At 32.3% G+C, this 16,338-nt stretch overlaps 1 protein-coding gene across 5 annotated transcripts; it reads left to right on the top strand.

Annotated features, from left to right (window-relative positions):
* The first annotated feature begins 560 nt into the window (after window positions 1-560).
* On the top strand, window positions 561-15,656 carry LOC106058700 (membrane-bound transcription factor site-2 protease-like). Of its 5 annotated transcripts, none has more exons than XM_013216178.2 (11): window positions 561-945; window positions 5,635-5,870; window positions 6,339-6,608; window positions 8,081-8,184; window positions 8,855-9,101; window positions 10,369-10,549; window positions 11,144-11,253; window positions 11,477-11,494; window positions 12,075-12,270; window positions 12,432-12,507; window positions 13,235-15,656. In XM_013216178.2, exons 2-11 carry the CDS (start codon window positions 5,796-5,798, stop codon window positions 13,452-13,454), a joined length of 1,497 nt encoding a protein of 498 aa, XP_013071632.2. In that variant the 5' UTR covers window positions 561-945; window positions 5,635-5,795; the 3' UTR covers window positions 13,455-15,656. The 5 variants fall into 5 exon arrangements, with proteins under 5 accessions (XP_013071632.2, XP_013071633.2, XP_013071634.2 ...); XM_013216179.2 differs by having other exon boundaries at window positions 11,153-11,253; XM_056031864.1 differs by lacking the exon at window positions 561-945 and adding an exon at window positions 1,094-1,155.
* The last annotated feature ends 682 nt before the right edge of the window (window positions 15,657-16,338 follow it).

A 16,338-nucleotide genomic window follows, 5' to 3' on the forward strand; every position in this document is an offset into this window, starting at 1 on the left:
GTAATATAGGCCCATATGATAATATTAATAATATTACTTATTATCAAAAGAGAAGATAATTTCATACTACGTACGCGTACTCCAATTTAATTCTCATTTCTGTAATTCATCTAATTCTAAATATTGGGGGGGGGGGGGGGGGACTAAAAGTTTCTGACTCGTCGAAATTCAGATATTCGTCATCTCTTTTGTGGAGGCCTCGCGCGTTGGGGCTATACTCCGCTTGCCCTCCTTTAAATCCGGCCCTGACCCTATATAGACCTGAGATGAACTGCGCAGTTTTATTACTTTTTCTTTATGTTGGGAGGGGGGCGGTATGGGGTTTCTTCATAAAAATGCAGTTAATATTGTGTAATTTATAAAATAAGATTAAGAAAGAAAACAAAAGCAAACATTATCGTATAACCGCGAAAGGTCGTTTCAAGAAAAGTCGACTCGTTCAATCATCCTAGAGATATGATACTTTTGCTAGTGTTTTTGCATGTTTTAAGTCGCGCAGCCCGGCACCTTCGACATCACGGAGGTCACGCGCAGTCGCGTTTCAGATAAGAGGAAGTTGAAGGGCCTATAGAAGCGGTGGGGCATTGTCGGGATATGTGCATAACACTAAGAGTTAGGCCACAGTTTTAAGCTAAACCAATTTAGTTTATTTCCATTTTATTCTGCAATGAAAATGCCTTGAGTCTAATTAGAGATAGATCTTTTTAAAATGGCCTAATCAATGTAGACCTACATTATTCAATACCAAGGCCATGTGTGCTGCATTTTATTTTCACCGTTTCTATTGTTGACCCATTTCACTGTAAACTTCCGGTTGATTCATGCTAAAAATATAAACACGAGGATAACAAATTCACGGATGATGTGCTGAAGCTATGAATTGTTTGAATATTTTGCTTAATAAAAATCATAGCGATATTTCCATACGTTTTCTATACTGATAAGGTAAAAAATATAACTAGATTTAGAATCTAGCTAGATTTACTACAATGATCTAGATCTAGTAAAAGCTAGATTTACTAGATTGATCTAGAATCTAGATCTAGTTAATTCTAGTTTAGTACTCTAGACTAGTCTAACTCTGACTCTTAACTTTCTAACTCGAACTAGAGATATCTAGAACTAGATCTAGATATCTAGATCTATTATAACTATGTATGTTAATCATTAATGTTACTATATAATTAGTATATAATATACTCATTATCATACTGTCTATTACTATTAAATATTAACTAAGTATTATTAGCTATTACTATTACTATTATTACTAATACTGTAACTATACTGACTATACTACTATAGTCTATAGTGACTATAGTCTATACACTATAGTCTATAGTTGACTATAGTGCTATAATAGTGACTATAGTATAGTGAACTATAGTGTCACTATAGATAATAGACTATAGAAGGTCACTATAGTGTCCCCTCTATAGTCTATCTATAGTATAATGAAATAATATAGACTATATATAATATAAATATATATATATATTATAATATAATTATATATATATATATCTATAGTCTATAGACTATACTACTATAGACTAGTATAGACTATCTATTACTATTAATTATCTTTAATTAAGATAAGATAAGATAAGTCATTTAAGTCTAGAACTTTATTATAGTTTATTTTTAGTCTTAGTACTTCTTATATTATATATTAGAGTATATATATTAGACTAGTAGAACTAGATCTAGAGAGTAGAGTTACTACTATATTATATCTAGTACTAAGTAACTAACTTACTAAGTCAAGTAGAGTCAGTAGAGACTTAAGGCAGACTGAGAGTAGTGAGTAGTGAGTGACTAAGTCAGCGAGAGAGTCCGTCCAACACAGAGAGAGTCAATCAGAGTTGTCATGTGAGTTGAGGGTACCGAGTTGAGAGAGTAGATTATACTTATAATTAAAATAAATTCTATTATAGATAAGACATCATAGTCATAAGAATTAAGCTATAAGATTTGATGATTTTTCAAAAGACTTTAGATAATAGTGAACAAATATTATAGATGCTATCTTACAGTTCTTACTAGATTTTTCCAAGGATTTTAACAAAGTTCACCACCATAGTTTGCTTAAAAAATTAAAATATTTTGGCATTAATGGTCCATGTCCATTGCATCAGTGGATTAAAGATTTTCTGATAGGGAGAGAACAAAATGTAATAATAAATGGCTCTAACTCTAAAATCTAAATCAACACAGATAACAGTAAACTCATGTGTACCTCAAGGAACAGTCTTAGGTCCACTACTATTTTTAATTTACATTTATAAATGATTTACCAAATTGCATTACTTCAGGAACAAAAGTCAGATTATTTGCAGATGATTGCATAATATATAGAACAATAAAAACAATACAAGACACAGATATTTTACAAAGAGAATTAGATGAATTACAGAAATGGGAATCAAATGGGAGCATGTCTTTCCACCCAGAAAAATGTCAGTTGTTAAGAGTAACAAAAAACTAAAACAAATTAATTCCATTTATCTTATTCATGGCAAACCAGTAACACAGACTAAAAACGCAAAATACCTAGACCTAGGTGTTAACAGTTAACTGTTATTATAAATGAAAAACTGTCATGGAATCCACATATTGATGAAACTATAAAAAAAATCAAACAAAGCATTCTATTAGGGTTTATTAAAAGAAATTTCTTTAAATCAAATAAGAACATAAAACTAAAATGTTATTTAACCTTGGTTAGGCCAATAATAGAATATGCATCCTCCGTTTGGGACCCCTCAACTCAAGAAAACATTAAGAAATTGGAACAGACACAAAATAAAGCAGTGAGATTCATAACAAATGAATATTTACATTTTACTAGAGTAACACCTTTAGTAAAATCACTAAATTTAGAAAGCCTTCAGGATAGAAGACTTAAAAGTAAAGTAGCAATTATACATACTCTGAAAGACTCAAAGATAAAGGCACATGCCTCGTTCCATATGCTAGGACCAATTTGTACAAATGCTCTTTCTTCCCTAGCGCTATTAGAGCATGGAATGAGTTGCCTGAGCTAGCCAGGAAAACCAGTGACTTGGCAGAATTTAGGTCATTTGTTAATATGCATGACACGTAGGACATAATCATCTTCTTTTTTTGAAGTAACGACTGTATCATATAAGATAAGATATACTATGTCTATATAGGTCTAGAGTCTAGGACGTAGGACTCTTAGTCTAGCAACTCTAGCTACTAAGCTAGTGATAGTCAGTCTTTAATTTAAAGATTTTTTAGTCTGACTATAGAAACTATACTTATACTATACTATTGTCTAAGAAACTATAGATTTCTATTTACTCTGCTGACTGAGTCTGACTTAGTAGTCTCAGTTGAGACACACACTGTTAGGAACTTTGATAAGAAATTCAAATTAGACTCCAAATAAGTAAATTGACTAAATATTGATCTAGATTTATAAAATCTAGACTCTATAAATCTTTGTTTAGATAAAGACTATGGCTATGTCTATAGTTATAGACTATGTTAGTATGAATTGAACATTATAAAAGACTCAATTTTTAAAGATAACTATTTCATACTCCAGCAAAGAGGCTGTTTAAAGTCACCTTATAATTTTATGATTAAATATTAAGAAATAAAAAGCATGTTTTCGTCAATATTTGAAAAATCTAGCAGTTCCTGTATCACAATTTTTAAACATAAATGTCACAAGTTTGAATTATTTTAAAAAAATTAATATATTTATTTTTGTTGCAAATAACATTTTTAAAGTTTCCTGAAAATTTGAAATGGAAATATTGAAAAATAAAAATGTTGTGAATGAATAAGTCATAAATATCAACCAAATCAATTTGTTCTATTTTCAGCATATTTCAGCTGTAAAATTTTAAGTATGAAAAATAGATTTAGATGAAAGATTGGGGACAAAGCACACTTTAAAGTAAAGTAAAGTTCTCCTTTCAGACCTTGTGATCTATAGGGCAGATGATGTAAAGATCAGTTTAGAGCTAGCTATATGGACTCAGAAGCGCCTGAAGATCCTGAAATTAAAAATCCCAGTCTCACCATGATCCGGACCCCGGTTCGTAAGCCAAGTGCTTGACCTCACAGCCACAGCGCCTCCGCACACTTTAAAGAACATGCTTAGAGTCTCCTGAAAATTTGAACCAAAAATATTAAATAATAAGAAAGATGTTCATGCTTTAATAACAAAAAGTCAAAATTTGGGTGCCAAAATTTTTTATTGAATACTAAGCCAAAGAAGGAAAAAAAAATACAAAAGAAATCATTACTTCGTTTCTACTTATAATAGAAACATAATTTTGGTTTGTTTTTTTTATAAATGGGAGACCAAGCTCTATTTAATTATATCAATTACAAAACAATATGATCAAAGCACTTTTTTTTTTTTTTTGAAGTACTTATATATATTATATAACAAGAAACTATTTAGATCTAGTTATGTAGAGCTTGCTGAGAGGTTTACAAGTAAAAATACAAGGACACCAAGTTGATCTTTCTATGTTATATATAGAATTGGGAGAGACATTTTGCTGTTTAATGTGTGTAAAAATGGACTTGTCAATAGAAAATCATGTCTGAAAGTGGCGAAAGTTGAAAGAAAAATACTGATGGATTTATTGCCTAGATCCATTTAAGCATGGAATACGTTGCTTGAATCAGCTATGAAAACTAATTTTAAGTCTCTAATGAACATTCTCAAATAGATAGACACTTGGATAAGATTTAATAAATTAATTCTTAGATTAATGTTTCTTGTAATGTTTAATTGCTCGTAAATAACAAAAATTAAAGACTTGTTTTGATTCTAAATTTAGATCTTCAAAGTTGTAGGAAGTGTATATTTATGGCCTCAGAGGATTCAACTTCACTTACGTTTGATAGAAATATTTCTAATCATTGTCGAATTGGCTACAATTCCAGATCTTTACCTTAAAACTGATTACATGTATATTTAATCTTAGTTTAGTGATAAGGTAATAAGCTTAGAATTCTATTCTGTAAGACCTAGAGATTATGATAAAAATTATCCCTAACCCTTGTCTCAAAATTACCCAGCTGAGCGGCCCTGACTGGTGGTTTAAAGGAAGATTATGTCCAGCACATTTGGACATCATGAAGTCAGTAAGTTAGTAATTTGTCTCAAAATTACCCAGCTGAGCAGCCCTGACTGGTGGTTTAAAGGAAGATTATGTCCAGCACATTTGGACATCATGAAGTCAGTAATTTAGGGAAACATGACTAAACTGTTGACAGCCATTCTTTTATCCTAAGACTCATTTTGATTTGACAACTATTCTATGCCACAATGAAATTCACCTCAGAAAGATTCCAGCATAACCAACACTCTGTATGGCAATGCAGCATTCTACTTCTCCATGGTATAGACTGATAAAGAGCTAAAAAAAAAAAAGATAGCAAGATGAATAAGGAGAAGATAGAACTATAATTTCTAAGTGCTTATTTATGTTTTATTGAAGTAGATCTTTTGGTAAATTTTGTACCTTCTCGTTTTTAAACAGCTTGTTAAGTACCCAATCCTAACACTCAGAAGCTACGTTTTAAAAAACTCTAATGTAGTCTAAAACTAATTTGAATTTTTTTTCTATTATTATTATTTAGATGCAGCAGTGTAGGCCTTGTACATCAACGGCTGAGAAATTTTATGACATAATACTAATGACCCAAAGTTTTGGTTGCACTTTCAATGAATATTTGGAATGTAATTGGGCTCAACGAGAAAGCTTTGTTTAAAGCTTGTGAAAAAATACTGTTCTGTCATTATGCTACAAACTACATGGATTGCCCTTGTTCTAGGTTTCTGGTCATCTCTTTATCTACTTGATGTCTTTCTCAAGGTACAGTTTTATTTTATAGTTTCACTTCATATTATTTGTACAAAGCTTAATATATTATATATCAACTCACTATGTCTCTCTGTCTGGTATAAGTCTTATATACATATTTCTTCCACTTCCCATTCTCGGATAAAGCTGAAACTTTGAACAATTATTTATTGTGGAAGACAATTCTGAAAACATGGATCAATAAAAAAATTAACCAATTAGTTTAATAATTAGTGGTTGTTAATTAATTTTGTTTTATATAGAAAGGGAGATAAATCTTGCATAATTGAGGTATGGTAGCCTTTTAAAAATTATTTTGCTTGTTTTCTTACTTCATAAATTTGTAATTGAAAAAAATCACATTTAATTAGTAATGGATTATAATAATGTTCTAATATTGGAGCTTTTCACTAATTAATTCTTTAAAAAAATATATATATATTTCAACTTATTTTAAAATTATTTTCTTTTAATATTTAGAGCAAAAAATCTGTAGCTAGGCCTTACCTTAGCTTCTTGGACAAGACTGGACTGACCATATCTGCTTGTCAGGTGAGATGGTACACCTGTATATTCAACCGTGTCTTTCTGCGAGTCGGCCAATGGAAACCACACTTTTTGAGGATTTGGTTTACACTGGGCATCATTTTCTCCTTATTGGCAATGGTTGCCTCTATATTTTTGCTTTCTCTGCTAGTTGTCAACACATTAAGACAGGCCCCAGTAGAGCATCAAGTTCTGACACCAGTTGTAAGTATTCCCTTTCTTTAGCGTCTAACCTTTGGTTGGGAATAGTATTATTTGAATCTCATTTAAGTATGTTTATTAAAAGATTAATCCTATTGACATATAAGGAAGAAATCCTAAAACGCTGGGTCGAGCACTTTGAAAAGGTTCTTAATACACCTTCCATTATAAATGAAGAGGCCATAGACAGGCTACAGCAAGTTCCAATAAATGAAAAAATGGATGACCCCCCCCCCCCCTTACGCTAAAGAAAACCGATCTTGCCATTCAACAGCTCGCAAGCGGAAAAGCCCCAGGAGCTGACTCCATTCCCGCAGAGGTCTACAAAAAAGGTGGATCAGCCCTGATTGTAAGACTTCATGGGCTGTTCTTAATTATGTGGGAACAAGAGTCAATACCACAAGACTTTAAAGATACCACAATTGTCCATCTATACAAGCGAAAAGGAAACCGCCAAAGCTGCGACAACCACAGAGGACTATCTCTTCTCTCTATTGCTGGGAAAATCCTCGCACGCATCCTACTAAATCGGCTCATGCAACACCTACAACATGGTCTACTACAAGAAAGCCAGTGCAGCTTCAGAAAAGAGTGTGGAACCAGTGAGATGATCTTTGCGGCAAAGCAGCTCCAGGAAAAATGCCAAGAACAAAATGCTGACCTCTTCTCAATACATGTCGACCTAACAAAAGCATTCAAAACTGTTAGCAGAGAAGGACTCTGGAAGATTATGCCAAAGTATGGTTGTCCACAAAAATGCATAACCATGGTGAGACTATTTCATGATGGCATGAAGGTTCATGTGCAGGAAAGTGGAGAACCATCAGAGCCCTTCGAAGTTTCAAACGGGGTAAAACAAGGCTGTGTCCTAGCACCTACACTGTTCAGTATCATGTTCTCTACTAGATGCATTCACAAATAGAGATGGGATAAATGTAACATACAGATTTGATGGTGGCCTATCAAAAACAAAATCAGCAGTAATCAGGGACTTGCTATTTGCTGACGACTGTGCCCTAAATGCCTGCTCTGAAAATGATCTGCAGAGCATCGTCAGTGTTTTCTCAAACAAAGTCCTTCAAAGAGCGGATCTGCAAATCATCCACACAATACTGATGCAGTCCCAGCTGCGATGGGCAGGACATGTTTGCAGAATGGAAGACCGCCGCATCCCTAAATGACTCTTGTATGGCCAACTAAGCGAAGGAAAGCGCTTTCCAAGGCGGCCAAAGGGCTCTCCTTTGAGTATCAAATGTGTGTCTCATGACCAGAGACAAATGCTGCCAGCTGCTGTCCTCTCTGCCCTGGGGGCAAACTGATGCCTCAGTTAATCTTTTCTGAAGAGAAGGGTTAGGGTTACATCCTCCTCCTTAAAGCTTATATCTTATATGTTAGACATCATACTATTATAATATTATATAATATTATATATGTATTATTATAATATGACATTAAGTAAAGTGATACTTTAACAGATGCCAGGTGTAAATCTACCAACCAATCAGATCTCTTACTACATGCTCACATTGTTGGTTTGTGGGATACTTCATGAAGTAGGTCATGCTGTTGCTGCAGTAAGGTAAACATGAGTTTACATCTGTAATATCAGGACATTTGACTATTCATCGAAACTTAGTCCAATGTTTATTTCAGTTATTGTTAGTTTTTAAATTAAAAAACAACTTTTGTTGAAACTTTATTTGAAAACTTGATATAGTTACATCTTACACATTTATGTGTATACTTGTTTGTATTATCTGTATGTAGAAGTGTTTCTGTCATTTCTGTTTTGATGTTTGATAAAAAAACTATGTTTCGACTTGTTCAGAAGCCAACAAAATAGGATTCAAGATACTAGTTTAAGTGTTTCTAAGATCTGTAATTTAATTCAACAATACAAAGGCTGGATTAGGGACGTTGCTTCAGAGAAAAATTAATATGAAAAAATATTTTCCTATGAAATGTTGCATTTCAATGGCTTTTGAAACAATTTTTAATTTGGCTTGGTGTACCTTAACTCTATTGGATTCTTACTTTTGGATATACTTGGTAATTAATCTGGCCACATGACATCTTCACAATTCAAACAATTGACCATCATTGACTTGGTCTTAAGTGAATTATTATTGAAAAGAAAAATAAAGTTACAGTTGACAGTTTGTAGCTTTTTTCTTTTTTTTTTTTTTTTATGCCTACATGTTAACTGAATTTTGTTAAAAATTTTATAACCATGTATTTGTATTCCACAGAGAGCAGGTTAGGATAAATGGATTTGGACTCTTTTTGCTATTGCTTTATCCTGGAGCATTTGTAGATTTATCAACAGAACACCTGCAGGCTGTCTCCCCTCTACGCCAACTGCGGATCTACTGTGCTGGGGTTTGGCATAATCTGGTCATTGCTGTCCTTGCAGCCCTTGTCCTGTTGGCTCTGCCTGGGATGCTGGTCCCATTTTACTCTCTGGGTGCCTCTGTAGTAGTCACTGATGTAGTCCCGGTAAGTCCTTTAGCTCCATTTTATTGAACTAATATTTATACAGTTTATATTGAGTTTCAACGCTTATATTTTTAGTTTGTGGATTGAATTTAAATGGATTCAACCTTAATCAAGTGTTTATCAATTCTGCATGTGTGTGCTGTTGTATTGAGAGATAATAATACAAATATAAATCAACTGTCATACATCTGTCTTGGTGGTCATTGCTGACAGGCTGTCCTGGGAAAACAATCTTGATAATCTGGCTAAGAAAATCACACAGTTGCTATTTTTGTTATAAAAAATTAACAGCTTAAAAAATTCTACAAAATAACATCCTGGTTACAGTGAGACAATTCAAAATCTGCTAACATATGCAATAACTAGTTGGTAAGTCAACATGGTATCTTTGACAGGCTTATAAAAAGAGCATAAAAAACCACACACACAACTCTACTATATTTAAATGAGCTTTCTAAACAAAAAAGTCTGAAAACTCTTAAAAGACAACCACCTGTTCCATTATAACTATGTTAAGTCATCACAACATGGACAACTTCTGTCCATCAAGGACACAACCAAACTGTAAAAAAACTTAAGACTTCCTTCAATCTGTCAGACTGTATCAGCGCTACTCATTGACTAGTGATCGTGAAAAGGTCAAGACGTAGTCACTCAATGAACTTTGTGTGTTGTGTCTGTTTTTGTTTGTGAACATTTTGTATTTTTTAATTTTAAAAAAGTTCCTTGTAATCACAAATTTACAATTAGGATCAATAAAGAAGTCTTAGTCTTAAAACAAGCCTCACTAGTTAAGAAAAAATTCAGGTCAGGTAAATATGATGTAGTATTTATTTACATTTTTATTTTACGGATGCAATATTTTTTACTCACAGATTTTGAAACATTTTTATAGGTCTAAATGAAAATCATTTTCAAACCATATGGCAACAGTTTTTAACTGTTAATTTTTAAAACTTGTTTATATAGTAATAACAATACAATAGCATTAAAATTTTGTAACCAATTTAATAACATATTATAATCGTTTCAATAAAAACGTCTAGTATAGAGAAATCTTGGGAAACATGGCTGCCTTATCATGTGGTATGTGTACTGGACTGTCAATAGTCCTGGGTTAAAACCCTACCCACCACCACCACCATTCTTTAGTTGATCTGGGTTTGGATGTACTAACATGCACACAGCTGTATGCTTTGTTTAGGTCATTTGCCTTCTAGTCATTTTTAAAGAGAAATGTTATGGAAGTTTTTATTTTATATTTTAGAATTCAGCTGTCTCTGGAGCACGAGGATTGAAGATTGGTGAAACAGTCACAAGAATCAATGATTGTCATATCAAAAGTATATCTGACTGGTCAGCTTGTTTGTCAACTAGTATGCAGGAGAAATGGACTGGTCACTGTCTACCTTTGGATTTAATTAAAGAATTAGATGCTTCACCTTTCAGTAAGAATCATAGGAAATAAGTTTGTAGTTGAACTAAGCTAATTAAGCTAGTTCTGGCTGTTTTTTTTTTTTTTGTTTTTTTTAATAACATTTCATGCACTTATAAATAAGTTAGATTTATCAAAGTTGAATAAAAAGTAATGTTGTCCGCTTCATAAATGAGTAAAAAAAAAAACTTGCTTGAATGCCACTTTCTATAATGAAACATAACCACACACAAAAATGTGTTCAAAGTAAGTGAGAAAGGTACCTCTGTCATATATTGTGTAATGTAAATCTCACCTGTTTCTATGGCTGATGGTTAACTAGCGCAACGACCAACCACCTTTACTTTCTCCATCATGTGTTGGGTACCCATTTGAGTTGAGTGGATTCTACGGTGTTCTAAAAATCCCAAAGTTCAGAATCTAAGTCTTCACAGAGATTTGAACTTGAGACCTTCTGGTGCAGAAGCCAAGCATTTAACTACTTGGCTACCACATTCAAACCAAAACCAAATTTTATTTATTTGTAACACTTTAATCTAAATAAATTGTAAAGAGAGCTATTTTAAAAAAATCCTTAACATATTTTTTTTTTTTTAAATTCTTTCGGATACATTAGCAAACAAAAGCCACTCGCAGTGGGAGGTGATTGATTGTTGTAACAGCACAAGCCCCACCCACCTGTGTTTCATGTACCACACAAAGAAGAGTGCTGAAACAGTTAAGTTTTTGTTGATCAACATTTTGCATTTGTTTATTTGTTGTTTTTACCTGTGAATGATTACTGTTCTTTTTTTTAATCGTGGGTAGCCACCTACTTCCAAATCTGATTCCCACTTCCTGCCCACACAACTAAACACTGTCTCACAGGCACATATCTATGTCAATATTAAGGAGGCAAGTAGCAGCATATAGTACTTTCATACTAAATATATTTAAACAGCTGATTTTCAACATTACGGTAAGAAATATTTCACATTTGAACTAACTAATTTCTAATTAGAAGAAATATTTAACATTTGTTCTGTTAAACTATTTTAATATTCAGTTACATTTGCTTTTATCTATTGTTTTAAAAAGTTAACTTATTAAAAAAAATATTTCTGGAATTCTGTTTAAATACAAACTAAAATTTAGAGAATGATATTTCACCACTTTTTCTCATCACATTTACCTCAGTTTGGAACAAAAATGAATTTTAAAAAGTTATAAACTAAGTATAACTATTTTATTTAAATGATAAATTAAAAACATTACATTAATTATGAGCTTAATTCATTAGGAACTAAATTAATATGATAATCTGTTGATACAAACTTACTTTTTTTTTAGAAACATAAAAAAAATAATTAAAAATTAAATCTTTACCTAAATAGTGCAAGATTGGATTTTTTTTGCTTTGCAGAAGAGCTCACCTTAGTAATATTTCTTTACTAGTCTTTTCTTTTGCCTTTAAATTCTATGAAAGATTTAATAAGTTATATCAAATACCGTATTCAAAATTAACCTTTTAGTGAAATACTTTTTTTTTCCACATCCAGAAGTATGCCTGCCTTCCAGCCCGTCCTGCAACAGATCGGCCTATGTGTAGACTTCAAAGTGACTGCTATGTGCCGAAAATTGATGCTGCTTGTGTGTATCCAGCAGTGGACAATGAAACTAAACTACTGCGAGTCTTCCATGGCCAGCGGCCTCCACTATTATTTCTGGGTCACCCACTTGATCTATATTATTCAGGTATTTACTTTTGTGAATTATATCATACATTTGTTGGAAAGTAGGAAAATAAAGTAAGCATTGTAGTCCATTTATTGCTATACTGTTTGAATGTCACTTAGTATCAGTGTTCTAAAATATTTGACTAAATAAATGTCTTTCTGCTTCTGTATTTATTTCAGTGTCCCTGAGCAACTATGTTCCAAAGATCTCAATCATTCCACTTAACTTACCTTATGTTATTGAAACATTCTGCAAGTATCCTTTACTTTGTGCTTCTGAAATACTTTTTTGAAATACATTTAGAACAGTTTTTAAAATGGTTTCAGATGAGACTTTTTAAAAATCCAATGATCATGTATCTATCTATCTATATATATATATACACACACACACACCTGTATATGACAAAAGTCAGATATATAGAACAATAAAAACAACTCAAGATACAGATATTTTACAAAGAGAATTAGATGAATTACAGAAATGGGAATCAAATTGGAGCATGTCTTTCCACTCAGAAAAATGTCTTGTTATTAAGAGTAACAAAAAAATTAAAACAAATTAATTCCACTTATCTTATTCATGGTAAACCAGTAACACAGACTAAAACCGCAAAATACCTAGGTGTTATAATAAATGAAAAACTGTCATGGAATCCGCATATTGATGAAACTATCAAAAAATCAAACAAAGCATTAGGGTTTATTAAAAGAAATTTCTATACATCAAATAAGAACATAGAACTAAAATGTTATTTAACCTTGGTTAGGCCAATAATAGAATATGCATCCTCTGTTTATCAACTTAAGAAAACAAGAGATCAGCAGATTTATTGTGGCTATAAAATAAACACAAAACTACTTCTGATTGTCTGCCTTTAAAGTGTCCTGTTGATACGCTTAAATAAAAATGGAATATTTATTGATTTCATTGACTTGTTTAACTTGATTGCATGTAATGTATTCCTTAACCCAATTCACAGATATATCATTTCTTTATCTGGAGCACTTGTTATTCTTAATGTTATACCTTGCTACGCTCTAGATGGACAGTACATCTTTCATGCTTTTGTTGAGCTAGCATTGCGTCCAGCTGTTCCTGACCCTGAGATTCGCAGCCTCATTTTCAGCCTGGTCATCTTGTTTGGTACTCTATTGTTATTAATTAATGTTGTTTTGGCCATGTGGACGTTGCTTTTCTGAGAGTTGCTGGAATACATTGGCCCTATGAACATGAAGGCACTATTTATTTGTACAGAGACTACATTGAAATTTTGTTCATTGCAGTACAGCTTCTTATGAATTGTACATACTGGTGCGACAGAATGAGGTTCCATAAACTAAAGTTTCTGTTTCTGAATAGTTGTGATTGATAGGTCATTGTGATGCATAATTTGTGCAGATGTGAGAAAACATTTGTCAGTGAAGACTTGTGCCATTGTTGATGTTGAACATGAGAGTGTATTTGAAATCTAATAAATGTTTACAATGTGATGACTGTACTTTGGTTTTCTATCTAACATGTGTGTGTTAAATGTTCATATCATTTTCAAATTCTTGTAATATTCTCTGGCAGATGTTTCTGACACTGTCAGAGAAAATTTTTTTATTGTGATAAGATGGGACCAACATTTATGTTCACTGTACGCTTTGGTATCTTGAAGGTAATGAATTCCATATTTTCTATAGGAGCTTTTTTGATACCTTTTGACTTTTGTTAACTTCTTTGAACTATTTTTTGTTGTTTTGTTTTTGTACTATGTTTGAACATTTTGTTGTCTGTTTCATGGAGATGTGTTCCTCTTCACTCTACTCTACTCACATGCTGGTCTCATTTCTTTCAGTTTTGTACATAGATTTGGGTTTTATAGATTTCCTTCAATTAATTTGTGTATATATATCTATATGCCTTGTTGAACATGTCATATGTTTAACTTTTGTTTAGTGAGTTCAACTAATTAAAGACATAAAAATTGAAAATAAATCATTCTAAACAAGCAGAAAAAAAATGTAAACTTCCACTTTCAGACCTTGTAGTCCATAGGGCAGATGATGTAAAGGTCATCTGTTTCTATGGCCTACAGTTTACGAGCAACCGCCTTTACTTTTCCCCAACTAATGTCAGGTACACATTAGAGCTGGGTGGACTCAGAGGCGCCCAAAGATCCTGAAATTAAAGATTCCAGTCTTCACCAGGATTCAAACCCAGGACCCCCATTTGGAAGCCAAGCGCTGTACCACTCAGCCACCAGGTCTCAAAAACAAAAATGTATTCAATAAAATGTTTTCTTATTAAGTCAGTTTTATATTAAGTTTAGGTTTGAGAGAGAATTTCATTTCTTCCAATGGGAATGTTTTGCACCATATAACACTGAGCTTTAATGGGACAGTTTTCTTTTTTTTTTTTTTTTTTAATTTGGATCAAGTATTTAGATAGATGTGCTTCATATACCTATTGAATATTCATAGACATGAAATTCTGCGTAACCTTGTTGTTTCTAAAAGAGATCAGTTGTTGTATATCTTGTCATCCTGCCTTACAGCGCCTTACTAAATAGACAGCTTGAGTGTCATTTTAGTGAACCAAAGATATTTTAAAATGGGAAGGGATGGTAAACATCTTGAAGTGTATTTGTTTCTTTAAATACCAGATAACTTTTTTTCACATCAAGATTTTTATTTTCCTTAAAATAAAAGCTGACAAGAAATAGAGAACATCTTTTAAATGACATCATTTCATGAAACAGTTTCTTTTTCAAGGTTATGGTTTATATAATATGATTATCATTAGAAGCTTTAAGAAATATCTGTCTTGATTTCAGTAACAATTAGCAAGTGAACTGGAATCAATGGCATGTTAACTATTGAAACTTTTAAATTCTAGGACAATATTTCAGCACCAAGGTTATTTCTTTCACTCCACAGTATTATGTTTGGATCTGCTTTTAAAGAGAACATTGTAAAGATATGGACATTAGGATAACATTGAGTTAACCTTTCTGAGAAACTGCTAGAAGGATTTACGCCACTTGTTTTTGACTTTTTTTTCTCTCCATAAAAAGTTTTGTTTTTAATGAACTTGGTCTCTGGTATATCACCATCATCCACAGATCCTTGACCTAATAGACTGTCCTGCTATTTGTGAGTTCTACTGTGGCACTGAGATTTAAACCAGATACTCAAATGTTTGCTCTATATGTTCACTACATGAAGGATTGAAATCGACTCTCTACAAATGAAACAGAAATAATTTGTGTATACACTTTAGTGCATTTCATAACTTTATGTTACACCTCTTTAACAAGACTTCAGATGAGTCTAGAGGTAAGAATTCTGTTGATGCATAGACATCAAAGGCATTCATTTGTAGTCAAAATGGCAAAAGTTTAGGTTGTGTTTCTTTTTTTTTTTTAAATTATCTTTCGTCTTTGATTCATTAATCTTATTTTGTGTATACACTTATAATTCAACCACATTGTGATTCCAATGTCTGGAAGAAAATGTCTCTGCTCAATCTATGTAGTATTGTGTTTGTAGTATGGTACCTATTTATTCATAGCACTGGAGTCTAAGGCACTCACTCTTGATCACTTTTTTTTAGTTTCACTGGATTTACCCTGTCACCCTTGACACCTTTTCAATTTAAAATAGATATGTTTGTTGTTAATAAATTTTAATTGAATCCACTGAAATATGGGTATTATAAATGTAATATATATAATGAATAGAAAATCATCTTGCTTTTGGTCCTGACTCTTATGTTGAACTTGTAAAACAAAACAGAAATGCACTTTTATTTTTGTTTACATTCTTACATTGAATTGTTGACAACTGCGAGAATTGTGATTATTAATTGACAAATATTCATACTGTATGTTTGTGTGTGAGTGTGTGTATACAATTATTTATGCAAGCTAATTATAGGCTTTAGTCTTTGAAATGATATTGGATTCAAGAATTATGAATACTATGTCTAGTTGTTCCCGTCAATTGAATAGATACCGTATCTATTTATGACTATAAACAAACAGAATAAAAAGGCACTACTTCGAGTCGGAAGTTAAGTACAGTATGTCACGTGGCTATG

The sequence above is a fragment of the Biomphalaria glabrata genome, chromosome 6, assembly GCF_947242115.1.
Source record: "Biomphalaria glabrata chromosome 6, xgBioGlab47.1, whole genome shotgun sequence".
NCBI lineage: Eukaryota > Metazoa > Mollusca > Gastropoda > Planorbidae > Biomphalaria > Biomphalaria glabrata.